The sequence below is a fragment of the Osmerus eperlanus genome, chromosome 12 (assembly GCF_963692335.1).
Source record: "Osmerus eperlanus chromosome 12, fOsmEpe2.1, whole genome shotgun sequence".
NCBI lineage: Eukaryota > Metazoa > Chordata > Actinopteri > Osmeriformes > Osmeridae > Osmerus > Osmerus eperlanus.
The window spans coordinates 923,217-944,174 of NC_085029.1; the positions used below are offsets into that span (position 1 = coordinate 923,217).

The 20,958-nt window shown below is 42.3% G+C and overlaps 1 protein-coding gene across 1 annotated transcript in view; it reads left to right on the forward strand.

The window, feature by feature from the left end:
* The window catches only part of LOC134031618 (protein HEG homolog 1-like), a 92,853-nt gene that overhangs the window by 48,728 nt on the left and 23,167 nt on the right, over positions 1 to 20,958 (forward strand). Inside the window, exons 5-6 of the mRNA XM_062475326.1 lie at positions 5,982 to 6,163; positions 6,419 to 6,547. Of these exons, the coding sequence (XP_062331310.1) occupies positions 5,982 to 6,163; positions 6,419 to 6,547 (311 nt within the window). The remainder of the gene's footprint in view (positions 1 to 5,981; positions 6,164 to 6,418; positions 6,548 to 20,958) is intronic.

The following is a 20,958-nucleotide window of genomic DNA, read 5'->3' on the forward strand; positions in this document are numbered from 1 at the left end:
ATTTCTAATGACATCATCTCGCAGCACCTCTTATTTGACGATGAGAGGCTCGTTGTCTATAGGTTGTGACTGTCATGCTGGTGTGCTGAATTGGAACCGTTATGTGAGTGTACAGTAGCTAGAGCTAACATCAGAGCCATAATGAGGCTCTGGCTAACATTTACTAGCTTGCACTGACAACCTTCAGTTGGTAGCTAACGTCGTTAGCTAATGTAAGCTACTTGCCAGTAGCTAGCTAGCTAAGGTAGCTAACGTTTTCACATCAAAGAGTTCAAATTTATCTTCCCTTCCGAAAAAAATGCATGGAATTTTCTAAAATTGTCTCGATTTTCCCCCCAAAAAATAAAGGTACCGTCCAAAATAAGAACGTACCGGGTGGACTTTTTGGGTAAAATAAATAAACATACCGGTACGTTTATTTGGGAGATAAGAGTAGCAGGTTTCAAACTGCTGAGAGCGGATCGTGACCCTGTGCTCTCTGGCAAAACGAAAGGCGGTGGTATTTGTTTTTACATTAACAGTGGCTGGTGTGAAGATGTGACAGTGATTCTGCAGCACTGTTCTCCTGATCTGGAATAACTTTTTATTACCTGTAGATCTTTTTACTTGCCACAAGAGTTTGCATCATTCATTCTGGTTGGCGTCTACATGCCTCCGCAGGCTAGGGTCAACGAGGCTCAACGTGTGATCGCCAGCCAGATACTGAGTGTGGAGCATGAAAATCCGGATTCCTTGGTTATTGTGCTAGGCGACTTTAACAAAGGCAATCTCACTCAAGAACTCCCCAAATACAGACAATTCATCAAATGTCCTACCAGAGAAGGAAACACCTTGGATCACTGCTACTCTACAATCAGCAAAGCATACCATGCGGTCCCCCGAGCAGCACTGGGTCACTCTGACCACGCCATGGTCCACCTGATTCCTGCATACAGGCAGAAGCTAAAGCGTTGTAAGCCTGCTGTGAGGACATCGAAACAATGGACCAGTGAAGCTATGGAGGATCTGCGGGCGTGCTTGGACTGCACTGACTGGGACATTTACATTTAGTCATTTAGCAGACGCTCTTATCCAGAGCGACTTACAGTAAGTACAGGGACATTCCCCCGAGGCAAGTAGGGTGAAGTGCCTTGCCCAAGGACACAACGTCAGTTTGCACGGCCTGGAATTGAACTGGCAACCTTCGGATTACTAGCCCGATTCCCTCACCGCTCAGCCACCTGACTCCTATGGGAGTCACATGGGTTAGGGACATGTTCACGACTGCTACCAATAGTTTGGATGAGCTCACAGAGGCTGTGACATCATACATCAGCTTCTGTGAGGACTGCTGTATACCAACACGCACCAGGGTGAGCTACAGGTGGCTGAGCGGTGAGGGAATCGGGCTAGTAATCCGAAGGTTGCCAGTTCGATTCCCGGTCATGCCAACTGATGTTGTGTCCTTGGGCAAGGCACTTCACCCTACTTGCCTCGGGGGAATGTCCCTGTACTTACTGTAAGTCGCTCTGGATAAGAGCGTCTGCTAAATGACTAAATGTAAATGTAAGCTACAACAATGACAAACCCTGGTTTACAGCTAAACTCAGAAGGTTGAGGTCAGCGAAAGAGGCTGCGTTTAGGAGTGGGGACAAAGACAGTTTCAAAGAGTCGAAGAACAGGTTTAGCAAGGCGGTGAGGGAGGCTAAACGACTGTACTCGAAGAGACTAAAATACCAATTCTCTGCAAACGACTCTGCTTCTGTCTGGAGAGGGCTCAGGCAGATTACCAACTACAAGCCCAGAGCCCCCCACTCCACTAACGACTCCCGCCTGGCCAACGACCTGAATGAGTTCTACTGCAGATTTGAAAGACAATTGGACAGTCCTGAACTACCCCTTCCCACCCAGGAGGCCTCCCACCTCCCCCCCTCTACAGTGACGACTCTCTCCATTCAGGAGGGTGAAGTTAACAGAATTTTCAAGAGGCAGAATCCCCGCAAAGCAGCTGGGCCGGACTGTGTCTCTCCAGCCACCCTCAAGCACTGCGCTGACCAGCTGTCTCCGGTGTTTACCTACATCTTTAACACCTCCCTTGAGACATGCCATGTGCCAGCCTGTCTCAAGTCTTCCACCATCATCCCTGTGCCCAAAAAGCCAAGGCCAACAGGACATAATGACTACAGACCCGTCGCCCTGACCTCTGCAGTAATGAAGTCTTTCGAGCGCCTGGTGCTGGTACACCTTAAATCCATCCCAGACCCTCTACTGGACCCCCTGCAGTTTGCCTACAGAGCCAACAGGTCTGTGGACGATGCAGTTAACATGGCCCTCCACTTTACCCTACAGCACCTGGACTCCCCAGCATCCTATGCCAGGATCCTGTTTGTGGACTTCAGCTCAGCTCTGGGAAACGGCCAACTTGGTGACCTGGTGCAGCCAGAACAACTTAGAGCTCAATGCTCTTAAAACAGTGGAGATGGTTGTGGACTTCAGGAAGAACACAGCCCCACTCACCCCCATCACCTTGTGTGACTCCCCAGTCAACACTGTGGAGTCCTTCCGCTTCCTGGGCCTCCCAGGACCTCAAGTGGGAACCGAACATCGGCTCCCTCATCAAGAAAGCACAACAGAGGATGTACTTCCTTCGGCAGCTGAAGAAGTTCAACCTGCCAAAGACAATGATGGTGCACTTCTACTCAGCCATCATTGAGTCCATCCTCACCTCCTCCATCACCGTCTGGTACGCTGCTGCCACTGCCAAGGACAAGAGCAGGCTGCAGCGTATCATCCGCACTGCTGAGAAGGTGATTGGCTGCAATCTGCCTACCCTCGAGGACCTGCACACCTCGAGGACCCTGAGACGAGCGAGGAAGATTGTGGCCGACTCTTCCCACCCTGGACACTCCCTGTTTCAGTCACTCCCCTCCGGCAGAAGGCTGCGGTCCATCAGGACCAATACCTCACGCCACAAAAACAGTTTCTTCCCTTCCGCTGTTGGCCTCTTCAACAAGGCCAAGGGTCCACACTGACTCAAATGACTTCCTGCTTAAAACATTTTGTAATATTTGTATTTTTGTATTTTTATATTGTAAATTACGGCAACTTATATTTTATTTTATTGTATATTTTATTTAATTCTAATTCCACTTAGTACTGCTAGTGTATGTACCCTTAGTATAGATATTCCACATATTAAATTTTTAGGTCCCTATATGTTTATTGTATGCATCTTCCTGCCAAAGCAAATTCCTTGTCTGTGCAAACTTTCATGGCGAATAAATCCCATTCTGATTCTGATTCTGACTTGGCGAAATAAATCTTGCTTTTCCTTAATCGACGTTGATGGCACACCCCCCTGGTAGGCTAATCCACAACGTGTATGTGTTTACATACTTCGTGGATCCTGATTGGTGTCGGCGCCGCAGCTGCAACGCATTGATTGGAGGGTCACAGACCATATACAGCGCAGATGAAATGATTCAGACTACAGCATTTATATGTTTAACAATATGAAATTGAGTTTTTGGTGTTTTAAAATTACACCAAATTTATTTCGGATTATTCCAACATCAGAATACAAGGCGCAGGGAACTTAGATGTTCGTAAACGCACAAACTGCAAATGTTTACTCCTCGACAGGTCTGCAAACGCCTTTGTAAACCGAGATTTGTTAAAACGTTTGTTAACCGAGACCGTAGGTTGAGGTTTACAAACAAATCGTTTTAACAAATCGCGGCGACAGTTTTCTCAGATCGGCTACCGATAGCTGGGACGGGCGGCCCTACAGTAAAGATACGCATCAGGGAGGATGGATGGGAGCATGGCCGTAGTGATGGCATCACTAGACAAGGTTTTACCAATTGAAAAACATCTGTTTATTTTACATAAAGCTCAAAAAACTATTTTGCGCTCAAATAATGGCCAAAAGATTTCGCTCGCGCGCTGTGCGCGCTCGGATTAAGTCTTGAAGTCCCTATCTTGCATCACATCAAAGCCATACGTCCTAAATTGGGGCTCCGAATGTTTACAACGTCTGGCTCCGTGCCTGATTAACACTCGGATCATTAAGCAGTCTCAAAAATTGTATCAATATAAAAAATAATACGATCCCTTTCTGTAATCATGATACCCCCCAGAAAGGGCCGGTCTTGGGCCTGAAACTCCCGGGCTGAAAAGTGCCCCCACTCCGGCCCTGTATATATATGTGTGTGATATCCTGAAGATCAATCAGAAATATATGGTCTTCAGGGGCGCACTGGTGGTTTACTGGTTAAGTGTGAGTATCATTGAGGCTAAAGCTTTAGTGGCCTGGGTTGGAATGCGGAGCAGGCCCTTAGTTGCATTGTTATACCTTCTTTATGCCCCCCAAAATATATTTTACACTAAATATATTTATAATCTTCAGAAGCTTATCTTAACTCAATGACTGGATATTGATCTTCTAGAAGATTTAAATGACAGAAAATATATTGTGCGTAGATGTACCAGTTACAAGAAGTTTGGTTCCTTTTTTTGGTGGTGAGGATGAAGTAAGAACCATGCCTCACTTTGTGGTTGCCAACTTTCTCTTCCCCTCTGTCTGAGTTATTGAACTTGTAAATGGTTTTGTGGTTGCTCTTGGCAATAGTAATAGTATATGAATTGCTTTTGAGTGTTTCGTTCATTGTCACTTGTCAGTTGCATAGACCCAGTATAAAAAAAACTAAAATGTGTAGTTAACCCCTTGAATGGATCTTTGAGTCTGAGGGCTAGATTTATCAAGCCGTTTGCGCCTGTCTCCAGGCGTTAATTGTTTGCAAAGACTGACTTAACCGATGCGGCCTATTTTCAAACAGGGAACACTTTGCAGATTGCCTGCCACATGAGCGAGACAAGTTGCGCTTTCAATATGCGTTCGTGGTAGGGTCATGGGGAAAGTGGGAGTTCCACCCAAAAAGGTGGGAGGATACGCGTAAAGTGCGCCTACTATATATTCTGTGGTATTTACAAAGACTGCCAGTAAGAGCGCGCCTCTATTCTGCTCTATTCTCCGCCTCTTAAAAGCAGGTCTAAACCAGGGGCCCGTTCTCCGTACGTCGCTAACTCAGTTAGCTGGATTTGATTGTTGACGATTTGTCATTATCTTGGATTGTTCGGTTCTTCGAAGCTCATCCTGGACTTGCTGTCATAGCAACAGGTCCGTAAGCTTAAACCTGCTCGGGAGCAGGTTTATTTTATGTAAACACGATTAGATTGAGGCTTTACAAGCAGAGGTGATACAGGAAGTCTGTCACAGACATGTCTTGTCCGTTTTTACTACAGGAACCTGTTGCAGAACGTGCAAGAATAATTAGCAGAATTTAACATGAAACCGAATTAATTGCTCATTGCGTGATAGATAGGCTCCTTAACCCTCGTGCTGCCTTCGGGTCACATGACCCAAAGGTTCATAACGAACCATCATTGTGTTTACCCAATTTTACCCAATACAAAAACAAATACAAATAATTTTCTTTTAACCATTCCAATGTGGGGGGTCTGAGACAGCCCGACAGTTAAAAGAAAATGCTTCACTTTGTTTTTGTATGAGGTAAATTTGTCACAATACGACGGTGGGTCACAATGACTGATGGGTCAGAATGACCCGAAGATAACACAAGGGTTAAGCACAGCGCGATATGCTAACCTATACTTTTTGAGAGGATAGCCTATCGTTTTTTTGTGAGGGTGTCATTTACATAATACATTTGTTGAAACCACATCATATGACATTAAAGATGATAAATGAAAATATGAAAGTATGAAAACATAGAACAACATAGGATCCTGTTCTGAGGCTGCCTTCAGTTCCTGTAGAGTGACCGTGGACTCGCAGAGTGTGTAGCATGTGAATGATCTCGCTTTCGATGTGGTTGACGTCGTTGGGCAGGGCCTGGGCAGGAACTGGCCGAGAGAGAAGGTCCGCAACGACATCATCCCGGCTACTATTTTAAAGTTTTTTCATGCACTTTGCCTTGTAGGGAAGCTGATGTGAAGACATTTCGGTCACGTGCCTCAAAGATTGATGCCACCGTGGAGAACCTATACAAGTCCAGAGTCAACATCAGTGAAGCAGGTGTCACAAAGAAGATTGAAGATGCCCTCCAGAGCTGTCAAAACGGGACCTGTATTGATAATGTGTTTGTAAATGCCGTTTACACAGGTATGTAAATGCCGTATACACAGATATTCCGGTCTTTTATATGTCCACTGATATTCTGTGTCACTACAGATTAACAATTACTTTGATTTGGGATTGAATAACTTGAATTTTCAAAGGTTTCTACTTCTGAAGCCATCACATATATAGAACGGTTTTCAGTACTGTAATTTTATTTTACATACATTTACATGTTGATGTCATGAATACATTAGAAGGTAATGAGGGGAAATTTTGATTTTTCTCCTTTATCCACAGACACTAACCTTTGTTCCCTGAAAGTATGCCACACGGAATCAACATCTTGTAAGGCAGCTGATGGTGTCTTTGAGTGTCAATGTAAAACGGGTTACATAAACACCGGACATAGCAACAGAATATGCACAGGTGAGGCCCCCCCCCCCCTGCTTCTGGTGGTTAGCTGTGTTTACATCAATTGATAAGTCAGTCAATTGCTGTTTGCTTGCTTACTTTATGGCTGACAAGCTGGACGCGATAAAAAATCATTTTATATGCACGAAATCAAGCACGTAACTTTGCTCGTACCACTGTGTCTGATCTGGTATTGTGGTTATGTTTTATGTTAAACTCTCTCTCCAATCTGCAGATTGATAATAGGCCTGCGTATAAATCCCTAACTGAACTAAACTTAGTCATTAGACTACGTGTGTTAATGAAGAGACGGACTAAAACAAACTGTTTCTTCAACAATATTATTGTAGTCTGTAAATAACGGGTCTATTTTTTTAAATATTTAATAAAATTGCACTATTTGGTCCAGATTTGAGCATTAACGGGAACTTAAGGTGAATAAACACAAAATATGTGCCGGTTGTTGTGTGTGAGTCTGGCCAATCATGAAATAGCTGTGTTGTCATCATAGCTCGTGCAGTTGCTCTGGATAAGATGCACTGTTTAACTTTTCATAAAGTTCATGAACTCGTCAATGTCACTTTGTCAACCCACCAATCATAGCCTGGATGGGGCGGGACATAAAACATTTGACGTGCTATAGCAAACCTTCATTGGAATAATACATAATTGGTTATGATTGTTGACAAGTCAGTACAAGCATTAACACCATGGGCAGAGCGGGGGGTGGCTTCTGGGGCTTGAGCCGGGAATGTGTCTTCAAAATAAACTGTTTTTGCAAAACAAAAAGCAGAAAGTGCAGAGTATGTACAAGTCTCCAAGGCAACCGCTTGTTGCTAGGTCCGTAAAAACGTTTATTTACCTCTGCGAACTTTCAGGAGGTATATAAACGGATTTATTAACTTTTGAGAACGTCTTCTGGACCAATAGGAACAGCATATTGGTCCAATTATTACACTAGTATATAAGAAACTGCAAACGTTTACTCCTCGACAGGTCTGCAAACGCCTTTGTAAACCGAGATTTGACAAAGCGTTTGCTGACCTGTCGAGGAGTAAACATTTGGTTTCTTATATACTACAACAATACGTGGGAAGATGTCGAATCTGGAGCAGCCGCCATGTTGTCAGAGCTGCACTTGCACTGGTGACGTCACTACATCTCCAAGGCAACATATCAACAACATCAATTCGTCTTCTGTCTGCTTCAGATACTTCTTTAAAACGGGAAGCGATTGCGGGGCATTTGCGGACCTGTGCAAAAACCCTTTTTTTTTTTTTTTTTTTGCAATTTAGGCTACTTTGTTGCCGAGCAGATGCCACGTTGTTAAGGTCAATGGCTACATCTCCAAGGCAACCGCTTGTTGCTAGGTCTGTAAAAACGTTTATTTACCTCTGCGAACTTTCAGGAGGTATATAAACGGATTTATTAACTTTTGAGAACGTCTTCTGGACCAATAGGAACAGCATATTGGTCCAATTATTACACTAGTATATAAGAAACATAAATAAGATATATACGATGAAATACATAAACACACAAGATATGTATATAAATAGTATAACTATGAATATACTATAAATAAATAACAACTGTACAGTAGTTATAAGGTGTGTGGCGGTCCAGGCCAGGGTGAGGGGGGGGGGGGGGGGGAGTATGGTCACTGGAGGAAGGTGTGTGAGGGGGGTTGACTAGGGGAGCTATCACCGTGGTGCAGAGTTCAGCAGGGTAACATCCGCAGGGAAGAAGCTGTTCTTGAACCTGCTGGTCCGGAAATGGAGGGCCCTGTAGCGCTTCCCAGAGGGGATGAGGGCAGTCTGGGGATGGGAGCTGTCCCTGACCCGTCTCTTCATAAACTGAGTGACTAAGTTCAGTTGTTCTGGATTTTAATAAGTATTATCAATCTGCAGATTGGGAGAGAAAACCAGTCTTTTGACCATAAATGACAACACAACACCAAGCTTAGGTCTCAACCAGGTCTCTCTCCGATCTGAAGGCTGGAGGACCATCTTTTATAGGGCACAGTGTTGCCACAGTTACTTTGAAAAAGTAACTTAGTTACGTTACAGATTACTTGATTTTAAAAGTAACTTAGTTACTTTACAAGTTACTTGATTTTAAAAGTTAGTTACATTCAGCAGCTGCTGACAACACCCCCGCCGCCTCAACATAAAAATAGGTGCGTTCGACTTCATGCAGCGCCGGCGTCCGCCTGCAGCTGCCTGCAGGCAGCCGGGCTGACTTGAAGCAGCCAATGGCATTCTCAACTTCAAGGCACATTTCACACATTTCATAACATTTCAAAACCTTAACAATCAAACAATACTTTATCTATTACTACCCAGCACAGCATACATGATTATAGGATTTAAAGAAGTATTAGGTAGTACCCAATCACAGGTGAAAAGTACAAAGTCAATGAAGTGAATAGCTTTTGTTTAGTTCTCTAGACAGGGCTCCCAGAAATGACCTTAACGCTCCTTCTAATTTCCTCGTTCAAAGTTGCATGGAGAGAGCCCACTGCACAGCAAATGTCTTTGTATAGCCCTTTTTACACGCAAGCATGTCACAGAGGGCTTCACGCCCATAGAACTGCCCCTCAACCAACCTAAACCCTCAAGGAAGACAAGGAAAAACTCCCAGAAAAACTCCCAACAGGAGAAAAAATGGAAGAAACCTTAGGAGGAGCAATTCAGAGAGGGACCTGTAATGGCAGAAATTCAAGCGGCACTGTGCAGATTTGAATAGTCAAGAGATGGCGGTTACAATAAATTTATTTTGCTTATACAGATCATGATTTAACAAAGTACTTTGTGATCAGTCATAACGAAGGAGGTGCTAGCCACAGGTCGTTCGCCAGAGTGATCCAGAACAACCCCAAAACCCTGCCTTATATAAACTTTAGATCAAATGGTTATTCTGAACTCTGTGATTGGTCAGCACTGCTCAGTGACAGTGACTTCATATCAAGTTCCCACGGTTCTTTATTGTGGCCTCTCTCCCCAAACCAGTAGATAGTAAAACCACAGGGGTTCACCAGTCAAATGGTCAACTGTCCTTTGTGTGGGCCACTTCAAACAAGTCTACAGGAAGGGTCAGAGCAGCAGATCACAATAACAATACAGTTGAATCCACATTTGTCTCCAGACCAACTGTCTCTTCCTCCCCAGGTGACAAGAACTCTCTCAGGTCACCCAGACTTCCCGTCTCCTAGTTATAAAACTGCAAATGGCATCTCTACCAAATGTAGTTGACTCTTAATCAACTTTAGACTTCCGTTAAAACACATTCCTCATATATGAAACACACACATTATAACTGTATTCCAAAATTTCCATGACAATTCCAATTTTTTTTTTTTTTTTTTACAATTCCATAAACCCAAACAGTTAATTAAGAAAAATAATTCAAACATTAACATAAGAAATGCTAGTCTCAAGACAAAACCCATTGTACCCCGTACACCACAAAGTCCAGGTTGTCGGAACTGATGCCATCTTTAGTTGGATGTAGGCAAACTTCTGTCAGGCGGTGTAGTCTAGTCGAATCGATTGCAAACGACGATCAAATTGCTCAGGGCAACTTTCAACAACACTGCACTTTGCGCACAGCTCGGAAATTCCTTGGTACTACGCAGAACGCGTATCCTCTGCTTCCGTCTCCAGACAAGGTGCACGCAATGGTTAGCGTGTATCCACGTTGCTCTCCCCTCGATCTTAACCGCCGAATTGGTCGTCAGGAGAATCTGGTATGGCCCCGTCCACCTTGGATTCCTCCAGGCGTTTCAGGTCCTTCACCACGATCCAGTCATCTGGTATCAAATCATGCAGCGGTCCAGTCATAGGAATAGTCTCCTTCACCTGCCTGTGAATCTCACACAAAATAGACTCCAAAAAGGTTGCACAGTGATAAACAAGCACATTCTCACAGAGTTAAAGGTAACTGACTTCTTGTCGTCTGACTTCGTCTTCAAAGTTCTGTTCTCTCATTCAACTGAAGTGATTAACACAATGTTGAATCCTATCAACACCAAAATAACTTCCTTAAACAAGTGTGACCCATTATCATTACATATCCTCAAAGAAAAATCCCATCGAAAATAATCTAAATTAACAAAAGCTTGATCACTGAGCCCCTGAGAAGTCTAAAACTTCTTCCCATCAACAATCATTAAACAGTATCACTTCTCCAAAAATTGAACTCTACAAAATCCATCTATCAATACCCAAATGGTTTCTCTAACCTTAACTGTGAAGCTTATCGTGTTTAAATTCCTTTTCTCATAATACTTGTCCCACATATGAAATATTAACAAAAAAATGACTATGCATCCATTACAAATCCTCTTGTATGCTAAAATGATGCATTCTTGATATCACACAAACTGTAGAGGCATGATCTTTCCATGTGTTAACTTAGCAAAATCTCAAGATAAATGTTTTATGCAGACCATACAACCTCCATTTTTTTATTCTCATATCCTTCCTTTTTCCAAAACGCATTTTCTTGTGGATTTGTCCAAGTTCGAATCTCCATTCCACCATTCCTTTCTCCATCTGTCCGCTGTATTCTGTAATTCTTATCAAATATACTCAAACAAAACAAAATTCTCACTCTGGGTTAAATACAGTCCAATATTTTCAACTCAGCAATATCATATCAAACCCTCACAATCCTATCACAAATCCAAACTACTGAAACTAAATTCATAAAACCATAAAACCCCCATAGTCACTCTCTGTTTGGATCAGTCAGTCATAAATTCCTAAACGTCATCTCTTCCTCTCTAAGAAGCCTGCGCTTCCCTTAAAGAATCTGTAACAAATGTTGTATCAAGTTCACACAACAATTTTCCTCAAAAGAGTCCTGTAAGCCCAAATTTGTCAAGTTAGGCTCATCCGGACATAGCAACATCATCTCATCACTTCCTGTAAACATATCAACATCAAAAACATATTCTAGTTAGTTCATCAATGCATTCAGACAATCTATAAACTGCTCCAGCTAGTATCAGCACTAGCATTTTCCCTGTGGAATAATCACAATTGTTAGAGTGAATTCCACATTTGCATACAGCAAGTTGTTCTATAAGTGAAAATAAGAAACTTCCTGTTTCCATACCTTTCCCAAAATCATATGTAACACCAATGATGTATTTAACTATCAGTAAAAATATGTTAACTCTTTTCCCTTTTATGAATTAACAAGCTTACACTGAAGCAAACAACTTTTGAACCAATTTGTTATAAAATAAAACTATTTTAGAAAACAGCCAAATTACGAATAACCTCAACTTTTAGTCTCTTATTATCTTTTCTTCAAAAACCTTTAGGAACAGTTCAAATGAATACCTTTAAATTTCAGATTCCCTTTTAATTTTTTTTCTGTATTTAAATTCACCAAATCAAATCTCTCTTTTTCCAAGACATGTAGAAAACCAGCATCACTACCCTAAACCAGAATTGAATCTGTATGATTCCAAAATAAAACATAGACCATAAAATGTTCTTAATGTAACCATTAGCCAAACATATACCCCATCTATATTTCTATATAGGTTAGATAGGTAGAACTTCATAACTTGCTTTGGCTGCAGTCCAGAACAAGCTACTTAGCACAAACCATCACACCACAATTTATCAGACTTAATGAGTCTTCCCAAATTATTTCAAAACCAAATTATCATAACCCTCTTCATGAACCAATACCATAATAAAACAACCTCATCACAGCCTAACTGTTTATCCCAAAACATTGTACCATGCCCTTAAGACAAAAGAAAATATAAACTCTCCTTTTTTTCTTTTAAACCTTAAAATTCACAATTTAACATAAACCCGTAAAACAAAACCTTATTCTTTAACACCTCAAAAGTTTTATCAAAGCATGTAATGTATACACCTTTGAATATTCCTATATTTACCAGCTATCTCAATTACTCTTTGTTAGTGAATCAACTCAAATAAACAATCGCGCATTTCAAACTCGCATCAAACAGCGCGCTCTGGAACAAAGCAAAAACTCTCAACCTTTTTTCATTTCTTTTAAACAACACAGATGGTTGGCGTTTACCAGCTATTCACTTAATTTTGCTAAAGTATAACTTTTCCAATCCAATTAGAACTAATTTATGAACCAGGGTCTAATTTCTGCATTTTTATGGATACCATCACACACCACAGATTTTCCGCTCGTAAATACAAGTTCTGGTCTGAAAGGCTCCTACCTCCCTGTTTGGCTAGGATTTAGAACAAATGTTAAATCATACATTCGTAAACCACCAAACTTCGAATTCATCTAAACGGACACATCTTTCACCATTAATACTCACATAAGTATGCAGAATTACACCCTCTGGGATCACCTTTGTAAAACTCATCGTAACGGGACTTTTTTTTGTTTTTGTTTTGTAGCCCCCACCTTTCCTCGGAATTTCTGAAACTAATTTAAAATGTCCTCAAACAAACAAAACCTTGTTAGCAAATGTTTCAAAATACTCATCACCCAACATATTTCAAAAATAACCAAATTAATATGTAAATTCGCTTCAAATTTATCTATTTCTCTAAATTTTCGTCTTGGTCAATTTCTCAATTTCCATCTGCGCATGCGTCATGCGGTTACTCATCCTGGATCTCAAATATCAAGCTGCAATTCCTTTACTAGCCTGTACCCGCCTGTCGGTGTGCTAGTTTGTTAGCCAATGTCGTTGCCATAGTTGCAAATTCAACTTCCTGGACTCTCCTTTGTCTCAGGACAGAGCAAAATGCACTTCCTCCACGTTTTCACCATTAGCCATTAACCAACAAAGTCACGGCCTTTCTTTACAATTACAACCTTTACAATTCTATCAACCATTAGCACTATTTTATTTTCAACATAAAAATTTGGCTCCGAAATCAACATATGCACCCAATATCACTCGTCAGAGAATGACAGTTTACCCATGTATTAGCATTCTGGTTGGACAAAGCTTCAACTTCAAGTCCATTTAAATAGGTAAATATGAACCACCAAACCCAACACATTTCAACAAATCATCTCAGCAGCAATAAACACACATATGTAGTACCTTTGCCCTTGACAACAATCGCAATTCAGTCTCTCTAACTAGTTCCCCTTGTATACACTTAAGTCCCTCGGACTGGCTCAATCTTTCTAATCACTTCTTCATAACCCTTTACATATTTCTTTAAACAACAGTAACATCTGTGAACTCCCACAAAATTAAAAATAAAACCATCGAACATTTCCAGACATAAACAAAAATATTCCTTAAACAACATAACATTTCCGTTTGAACACATAACTTTCTATAAAAGTTTCAATAACCCCGGGATTGTAATTCTTAAAATGAATACCGCTTTTATTGCCAAAACTGGCCTTTTACCAATTATCCTACCCAAACACTAAATTTCCAGCGCGTTATTCAACAACGAATCAAGCTCATAATATAGAAAATCGGTCTGTACCTAATTTCCAAATCAAGAGTATGGCAACTCACAATATTTTCTTAAGTTCGACAAAGAAACAGAAACACACATCTGTTTTCCCAACCAATATACTTCACAATTCAACGTCAAATTCTCAATAAAATGAGTGAATTTATTATTATTATTTGTATTTATTTTTTTGCACTCACGTGTGGGCACTGCACGCAGAATGAGCTTCACTGAAAGAATCAACTTCCGCTAGGCTCAAGCGCATGCGCCTCTTTTCAAGTGGAGAATTCAGTCAAAGAATTAACATTAGCATTTTCAAAACAGAATGTCTCCGTCTTCAAAAACAAATGCCTTCTGGCGGTAATCAGACCGATGTAAAGTCTAACATCAAACATATAACGGTTAACACAGAGTTGTAAAACAATCGTCTCTCCTCTACCAACAGTGTCATAACCGATAAACATTGTACGCCACCATTTCGAAACTCAACTTCCGGTCACGAACCCCTCTGATTTGAGAGTTCGCTCACAATTTCCAAAAAAACTTTCAACAGTGATGACACATCTCCGGACATTCACGTACATTTTGCTCAAATTCACACAATTAAAGCACGCATTTTGGATTGACCTAGCAATTCGTGTTGGCCTACATGTTTTTTTCAACAGCATGTCAACACGCTCTGCATCAGCTTTGACCATAGCCCACAACACGCTTATTCCAAACACAACAGGGACTCAAACCCTTTGTTCCGGAGAGGACTTTAACCTTTCCTTCTTGGAAACACAATGGCAATTGCAAGTCAAGGCACAAGCTTCAATCTTTGCGGGAATCCAAAGCAAATCTATAAAAAACATTCCAGGATCCTACTTTCTTGACTTTTCCTAGATATAACCGGCTGTCAGAAGAAATGGCAAATGTCTGACCTCTTCGTATTCTGTTCTCGCATTCCCGCAAACCCTCATGCGCCCGCGCATCCTGCCGCAACACCCCTGGCTGCGGATGAGGCGAAATTTGTTTGCGGAACAGCCAGAAAATCTCAATCGTGAATCTGTGGGGAAATAGATGAAAAATTCCCCACACTATTCTGTCCTAATATTTCTTTATCCCTCTACCTATCTCCATCCAATCAGAAAAAAAAGCTCTCCAATCAGGCTAAAATCTATTCTTTTCTCCACTTAAAAAAAAAAAAAACGTGTATCTATTTCTCTCCACAACCTATTTCGCAATACAATAAGGTCCTTAAAACAAAACGACTCCACACTCGAAAATCCACATTTATCAATCCATATTTGCATTTGCAATAAACTATCGTTACCATACTTTTGCTTCATGTAATCGATGTTTGGACAGGTCAATTCTGCCTCCAGACCATTCATTTTTAGAATTACAATCCATAAACAATAACCAACGACGGAAAATAAAGACACAATTACTCCTTTTTGTTTCTAAAAACAATTAAATTCCGACTTCCCAACTGTCAATGAAAATAACTGCACAATCATAAATTACAAATATTCAAACCGAAAAAATAATTAAAATTTCGAAAAATAATTAAAATTTTGATTTTTGTAATTTGTATATAGCTTGAATAATATACACCATTAGTTACTCATACTTCTTTTAACCTCAAAAAACATAAAACAAAAATGAACACGCGTGTTGCAAACTTAAAACCTCTACTTTGAAATTTCACAGGCCTATACTTCCTAATTTTTTTTTCTTTGTTCTCCACCTTCAGGGACTCAAACCCTTTGTAAACACTCTCACTCACACAGCTGACTAGTATACTTTTCTCTCGGGACTTAGAATCACGTTTTGGCCGTAAATAAATAAGAACTGTTATGACCACCAAAGCCAATACAATTTCTCAAACTATCACTAACCCAACATATTCTAATCCTAGGGTCTCAAAAGACACATAACACGATATAACATGTGAATTTATCACCCTTTTGTGCGCTCGTCAGCACACTTTCCCTGCATGCTTTTTTACGACTTTCACGTAAAGGATAAGTTCTCCGGCCTTATCCGATTAATTTGTACGACTTGCACATACAGGACAAAAGATCTTCTCCGGTCTCCGCCCTATTAATTTCGTACGACTTGCACGTACAGGACAAAGCTCTTCTCCAGTCTCCGCCCTATTACTAACTAAACCGAATTATTGACCATAGTCTAAACAACACACATTTAGACAACTCAAATTACACAGTAACCAAAAGAATATCTCACCGGTTCTTTTGAAGACCCCGCGTCAGCCACAAAACGTCCAACGGGCGCCGCCCCTGGCCCTGCCGTCTCACGCATGGCGGAAGGAAAGGCGGTTTTTTGCCGGAAGATCAATTCGCCGAGGGGAGCCGCCTGCTGAACGCCGTAGACCAATGAGGATCCCCCTACTGGCCACCAAGTGTAATGGCAGAAATTCAAGCGGCACTGTGCAGATTTGAATAGTCAAGAGAATAAATTTATTTTGCTTATACAGATCATGATTTAACAAAGTACTTTGTGATCAGTCATAACGAAGGAGGTGCTAGCCACAGGTCGTTCGCCAGAGTGATCCAGAACAACCCCAAAACCCTGCCTTATATAAACTTTAGATCAAATGGTTATTCTGAACTCTGTGATTGGTCAGCACTGCTCAGTGACAGTGACTTCATATCAAGTTCCCACGGTTCTTTATTGTGGCCTCTCTCCCCAAACCAGTAGATAGTAAAACCACAGGGGTTCACCAGTCAAATGGTCAACTGTCCTTTGTGTGGGCCACTTCAAACAAGTCTACAGGAAGGGTCAGAGCAGCAGATCACAATAACAATACAGTTGAATCCACATTTGTCTCCAGACCAACTGTCTCTTCCTCCCCAGGTGACAAGAACTCTCTCAGGTCACCCAGACTTCCCGTCTCCTAGTTATAAAACTGCAAATGGCATCTCTACCAAATGTAGTTGACTCTTAATCAACTTTAGACTTCCGTTAAAACACATTCCTCATATATGAAACACACACATTATAACTGTATTCCAAAATTTCCATGACAGACCCCCTCCTCCAGAGACGGTTGTCCAGAGACAGCACTGTACACAGCAGGCAGTACACATCTTCCAAGCACAAACCACAATAAGCACAACAACGATTAACATGGCCAATCCAGTGATTCCCATTTGAATGATAGTCGAAAAGAAACCCCCAACAGAGGAGGTCAGCCAGTCAGCAAAATTCCAAGCTTCAGGTTCCCCCAAATCTGAAATGATCTCTTTAATGTGCGCAGCCATATTTGTGATATTAGCAGATTCATCTGGGATAAAAGTACAACAGTCATGACCTATCACAGCACATGTACCTCCCTGAGCTGACAAAAGATAATCCAGTGCCATTCGGTTCTGTAGCACTACCTGCCTCATGGCCTTCATCTCAGAAGCAACCGCAGTTAAGGCGTCGGCTGTCTCATTACCAATGGACTCCAACCCTACTGCTAAGCTCCTAATATCTCTAAAGGCAGTGATAACACCATACACAGGGAGAATGGCAGCTGAAAAATTTGAAAAGTGGCTGTGTATTATTGACTCCAAGTGATATGATCCCAGCTTCTTCATGTGTATTAATAATACTTCTCTTGTGGCGGTGCCACCAATCTTTGGGCAAGGGGTGCAGGGGCAACCCATCTACAGGTCTGAGGGCTCCTACAATAAACCCAAGGTAACATGTTCCTGACCAGTTGGCTGGCAGGAAATAATAACAACTCTTACCACATACCCACATGGTGCCATTGTTAGCTGCATGAGGAACCCAAAATGGATCTGTTGTTATACTTATCAGTCCACCTTCAACAGGCAAATCGGACAACTTTGTATAAGCATATGTAGACACAGTATGATTATACGTGCTGTTCCCCAATGCCCTCCCTGTCCCGTTATGAGTCAGACATAACCAAGCAGGTGGAGCATAGGCTAACCACAATGGGGGTGAATAGGTAATTCCTTTAGGAATATGTCGTTTGTGTACAGTAACATTTTTCACATTCAACCCGATGCACGGCCACCTCCAGATCTCACACATATCTGCCTTAGAGAGTGGGACCGCTATCCAAGGATAGGTTCCTGCATGTTGGGGAATCATACCACACACCCAACACGACCCATTTCCTCTCATTTTCACCTTTCATTTCACCTTTAGGAAGGTGTTGGCAAAGTATTCAGTCTTCATGTGTACTACAAGGTGAGGGTGTCAATGTTCAAATCAGTTTCTTTGGGAGCATGTAATAATGACTCTGGTAGTGGCTCATGTCTGCGATATCTGTGGACTTGTGCGTCCGGTATCAGTAAATGTCTGTCAGGTGTGTGCGTCAGTTTATCTGTGGATGTCATCTCTCGTCGTAGCTCAGGCAGCAGCCTCGGTTTCCTTGAAACAACCGAGTTGTATCCTCTGCCTCAGTATCCTCTCGTCCCCGTTCTGGGTGCTGTCATCTGCTTCATGTAGAAGCCTGAGGAAGACTGAAAGTGTCTTCCCCTCTCCAGGCTCCTCTCTCTGGTTTCCCATCTGGGTGCTGTCATCTGCTTCATGAATCACACATGGGGGAGAGAGGCATGGTAGCAACAGCAGCCCCTCTGTCTTTCTCCACATGTGACTCACCTTTCGACGTCTTCAACACCTCCGGGTGGGTGCTCTTTGGGACCTCCTTCTCAGCGCCCCTGGATTGGAGTGCTGGATGGCGGGGTCCTGGTTCTGGCTCAAATCGGGCCGCTGGACTGGAACCTGCTCCCGGATCAGCCGCTGCAAACGGGTCTCCACCCCCATTGGTGTACTCCCGGAGGAATAACCCAGTGGGGATGAGACAAATGGCAAGTTGGAGCAGGCACCATTTGGAGGTGCACCTGCTCCTCCACCGGCCCCTGGCTCTCCGTTGGGACCCTCCACCGTGTTGTTCGGTGGAGGGGCCGTTTTGCAGTGTGTCGCATGGATCCATGTCGGATGACTCTCCACTTTCACCGCTGTGTGAGTCACCAAGAGAACCAGGTATGGACCGGTCCATCTCGGTGAGAGGGCAGTCCTCCGTTTGTGCACTTTCACGTACACATAGTCTCCCGGTTGATAGGGATGACATGGCTCCCCAGCGGGTTCAGGCAGGGTAGCTTTCACCTGTGAATGCACGACCCTTGCTGCTCTAGTTAGGGCGTAACAAAAGTTTAACATTGTATCATCCATCTGGTGGATATCCATCTGTTTCAATGATAGTGGGGGAGAGACAGGCAATCTCATTGGTCTCCCTAAAACTATCTCGTGTGGAGAAAGTCCATTCCTCCTCTGGGGAGTGGACCTCATGGCCATAAGAGCTAGTGGGAGTGCATCAGGCCATTTTATGCCAGTCTCTTCACATATCTTGGCTAGTTTGTTTTTCAAAGTTCCATTTTGCCTCTCCACTGCCCCCGCAGACTGTGGGTGGTAGGGACAGTGGAAATGCTGGTTGATCTGGAGAGCTTTACAAAGTTCCTGAACAATTTGACCTGTGAAATGTGAACCTCTATCACTGGACAGTCTTGTGGGGATCCCATATTTACAGATCACATCTCTCATGAGAATCTTGGCTACCGTGGTAGCATCAGCTTTCCAACATGGGTAGGCTTCTACCCATTTCGAGAACATGTCAACAATTACAAGTACATACTCAAAATTACAACACTTGTTCATCTGAATAAAAGGACCACTTGGTGGCGGGTGGGCTGCGTCTCTTCTTTTTGGTCCCTTTTTGGGATTATGCTGCTGGCATAATAGCACAACATAAGTAGATTACTGAGTAATGAGTTGTGTCGGCTGGAATGCAGCTGAATATCGTAACTGGCACGCCAGGATGTGTTTTTACTGGCCTTCTTCAAAGGGTAAATTGGGGTATTACATTTGCACTTAAAATGTACAATGATTCCTTGTGCTAACAATGATTCAATTACTGGCTCAATTCCCTTTTCTGCTTCCTTACTGATAGGATACTGTGGTTTGTTCGGCAAAGGTTTTCTTGTATCTATAGTGATTACAACTGGGATAGCTTTCTTAATGCGTCCTACGTCATTTGCATGCTCAGACCATAACTGCTCGGGCACAACTGCTAGCAAGGCCGCATCTGTGGTGGAAAAGTCGGAACTATCTCTGCAGTCCACCAATGGAGCTTTATGGGAATACAGAATGTGATAGGCCAAGTGTTCCTTCTCCTGAGGAATAGATAAGAACACTCCATCAGTAGTACATTTAATGTCACAATTCAGTTTGCACAACAAATCCCTTCCCAACAGATTTACTTCACACCCTGTAGTTAAAAGGAACGCATGCTCATCACTAGGGATGGGTATCAAGAACCGGTTCTTGTGTAGAACCGGTTCCCAGTTAACCGATTCCTTGGAATCGGCAGCCAAATTATTTAACGATTCTGCTAACGGTTCTCTGTGCCGTTGCGCATGCACAAACTTTTATAGTTTATTCAGACTGCAGCAAACATGGCAACTAGGAAGAAGCGTTCTAAAGTTTGGTTGTATTTCACACAACAAAATGACAACAACACCACGAAGGGAGGAAATACAACAAATATGAAGAAGCCATTGAACACACAGCATGGAATGAAGTTACTGGAATGTCATGTGTTCGATGCATGCAGCAGCGCAACTAACGCTTCATCTCTAACTAAGGTAGAGCTAAACTCCTCAAAAGTGTTTTGAGGAGTGACCACTTGTCACTGTGTGAAGCAATTTGCCTTTATTGTGTATAGTCGATTAAGTTATCTTCTGTCCTGTCGTTTAAAGCATACATTTTATCTCCGGCATTTGTCTCCCATTATTGATCACTTCACGTTAATTATCGGAGGGCGTGTGTTATCAGCAAACGTTCGCGTTGTCGTGTTAACCCATTATTAAACTGAGCATATCGATTTTTAATCCATTATTAAACTTAGCATTTTAATTGTTTAACAGAATGGCCGATGTTTGACACTGTCATATTATATGA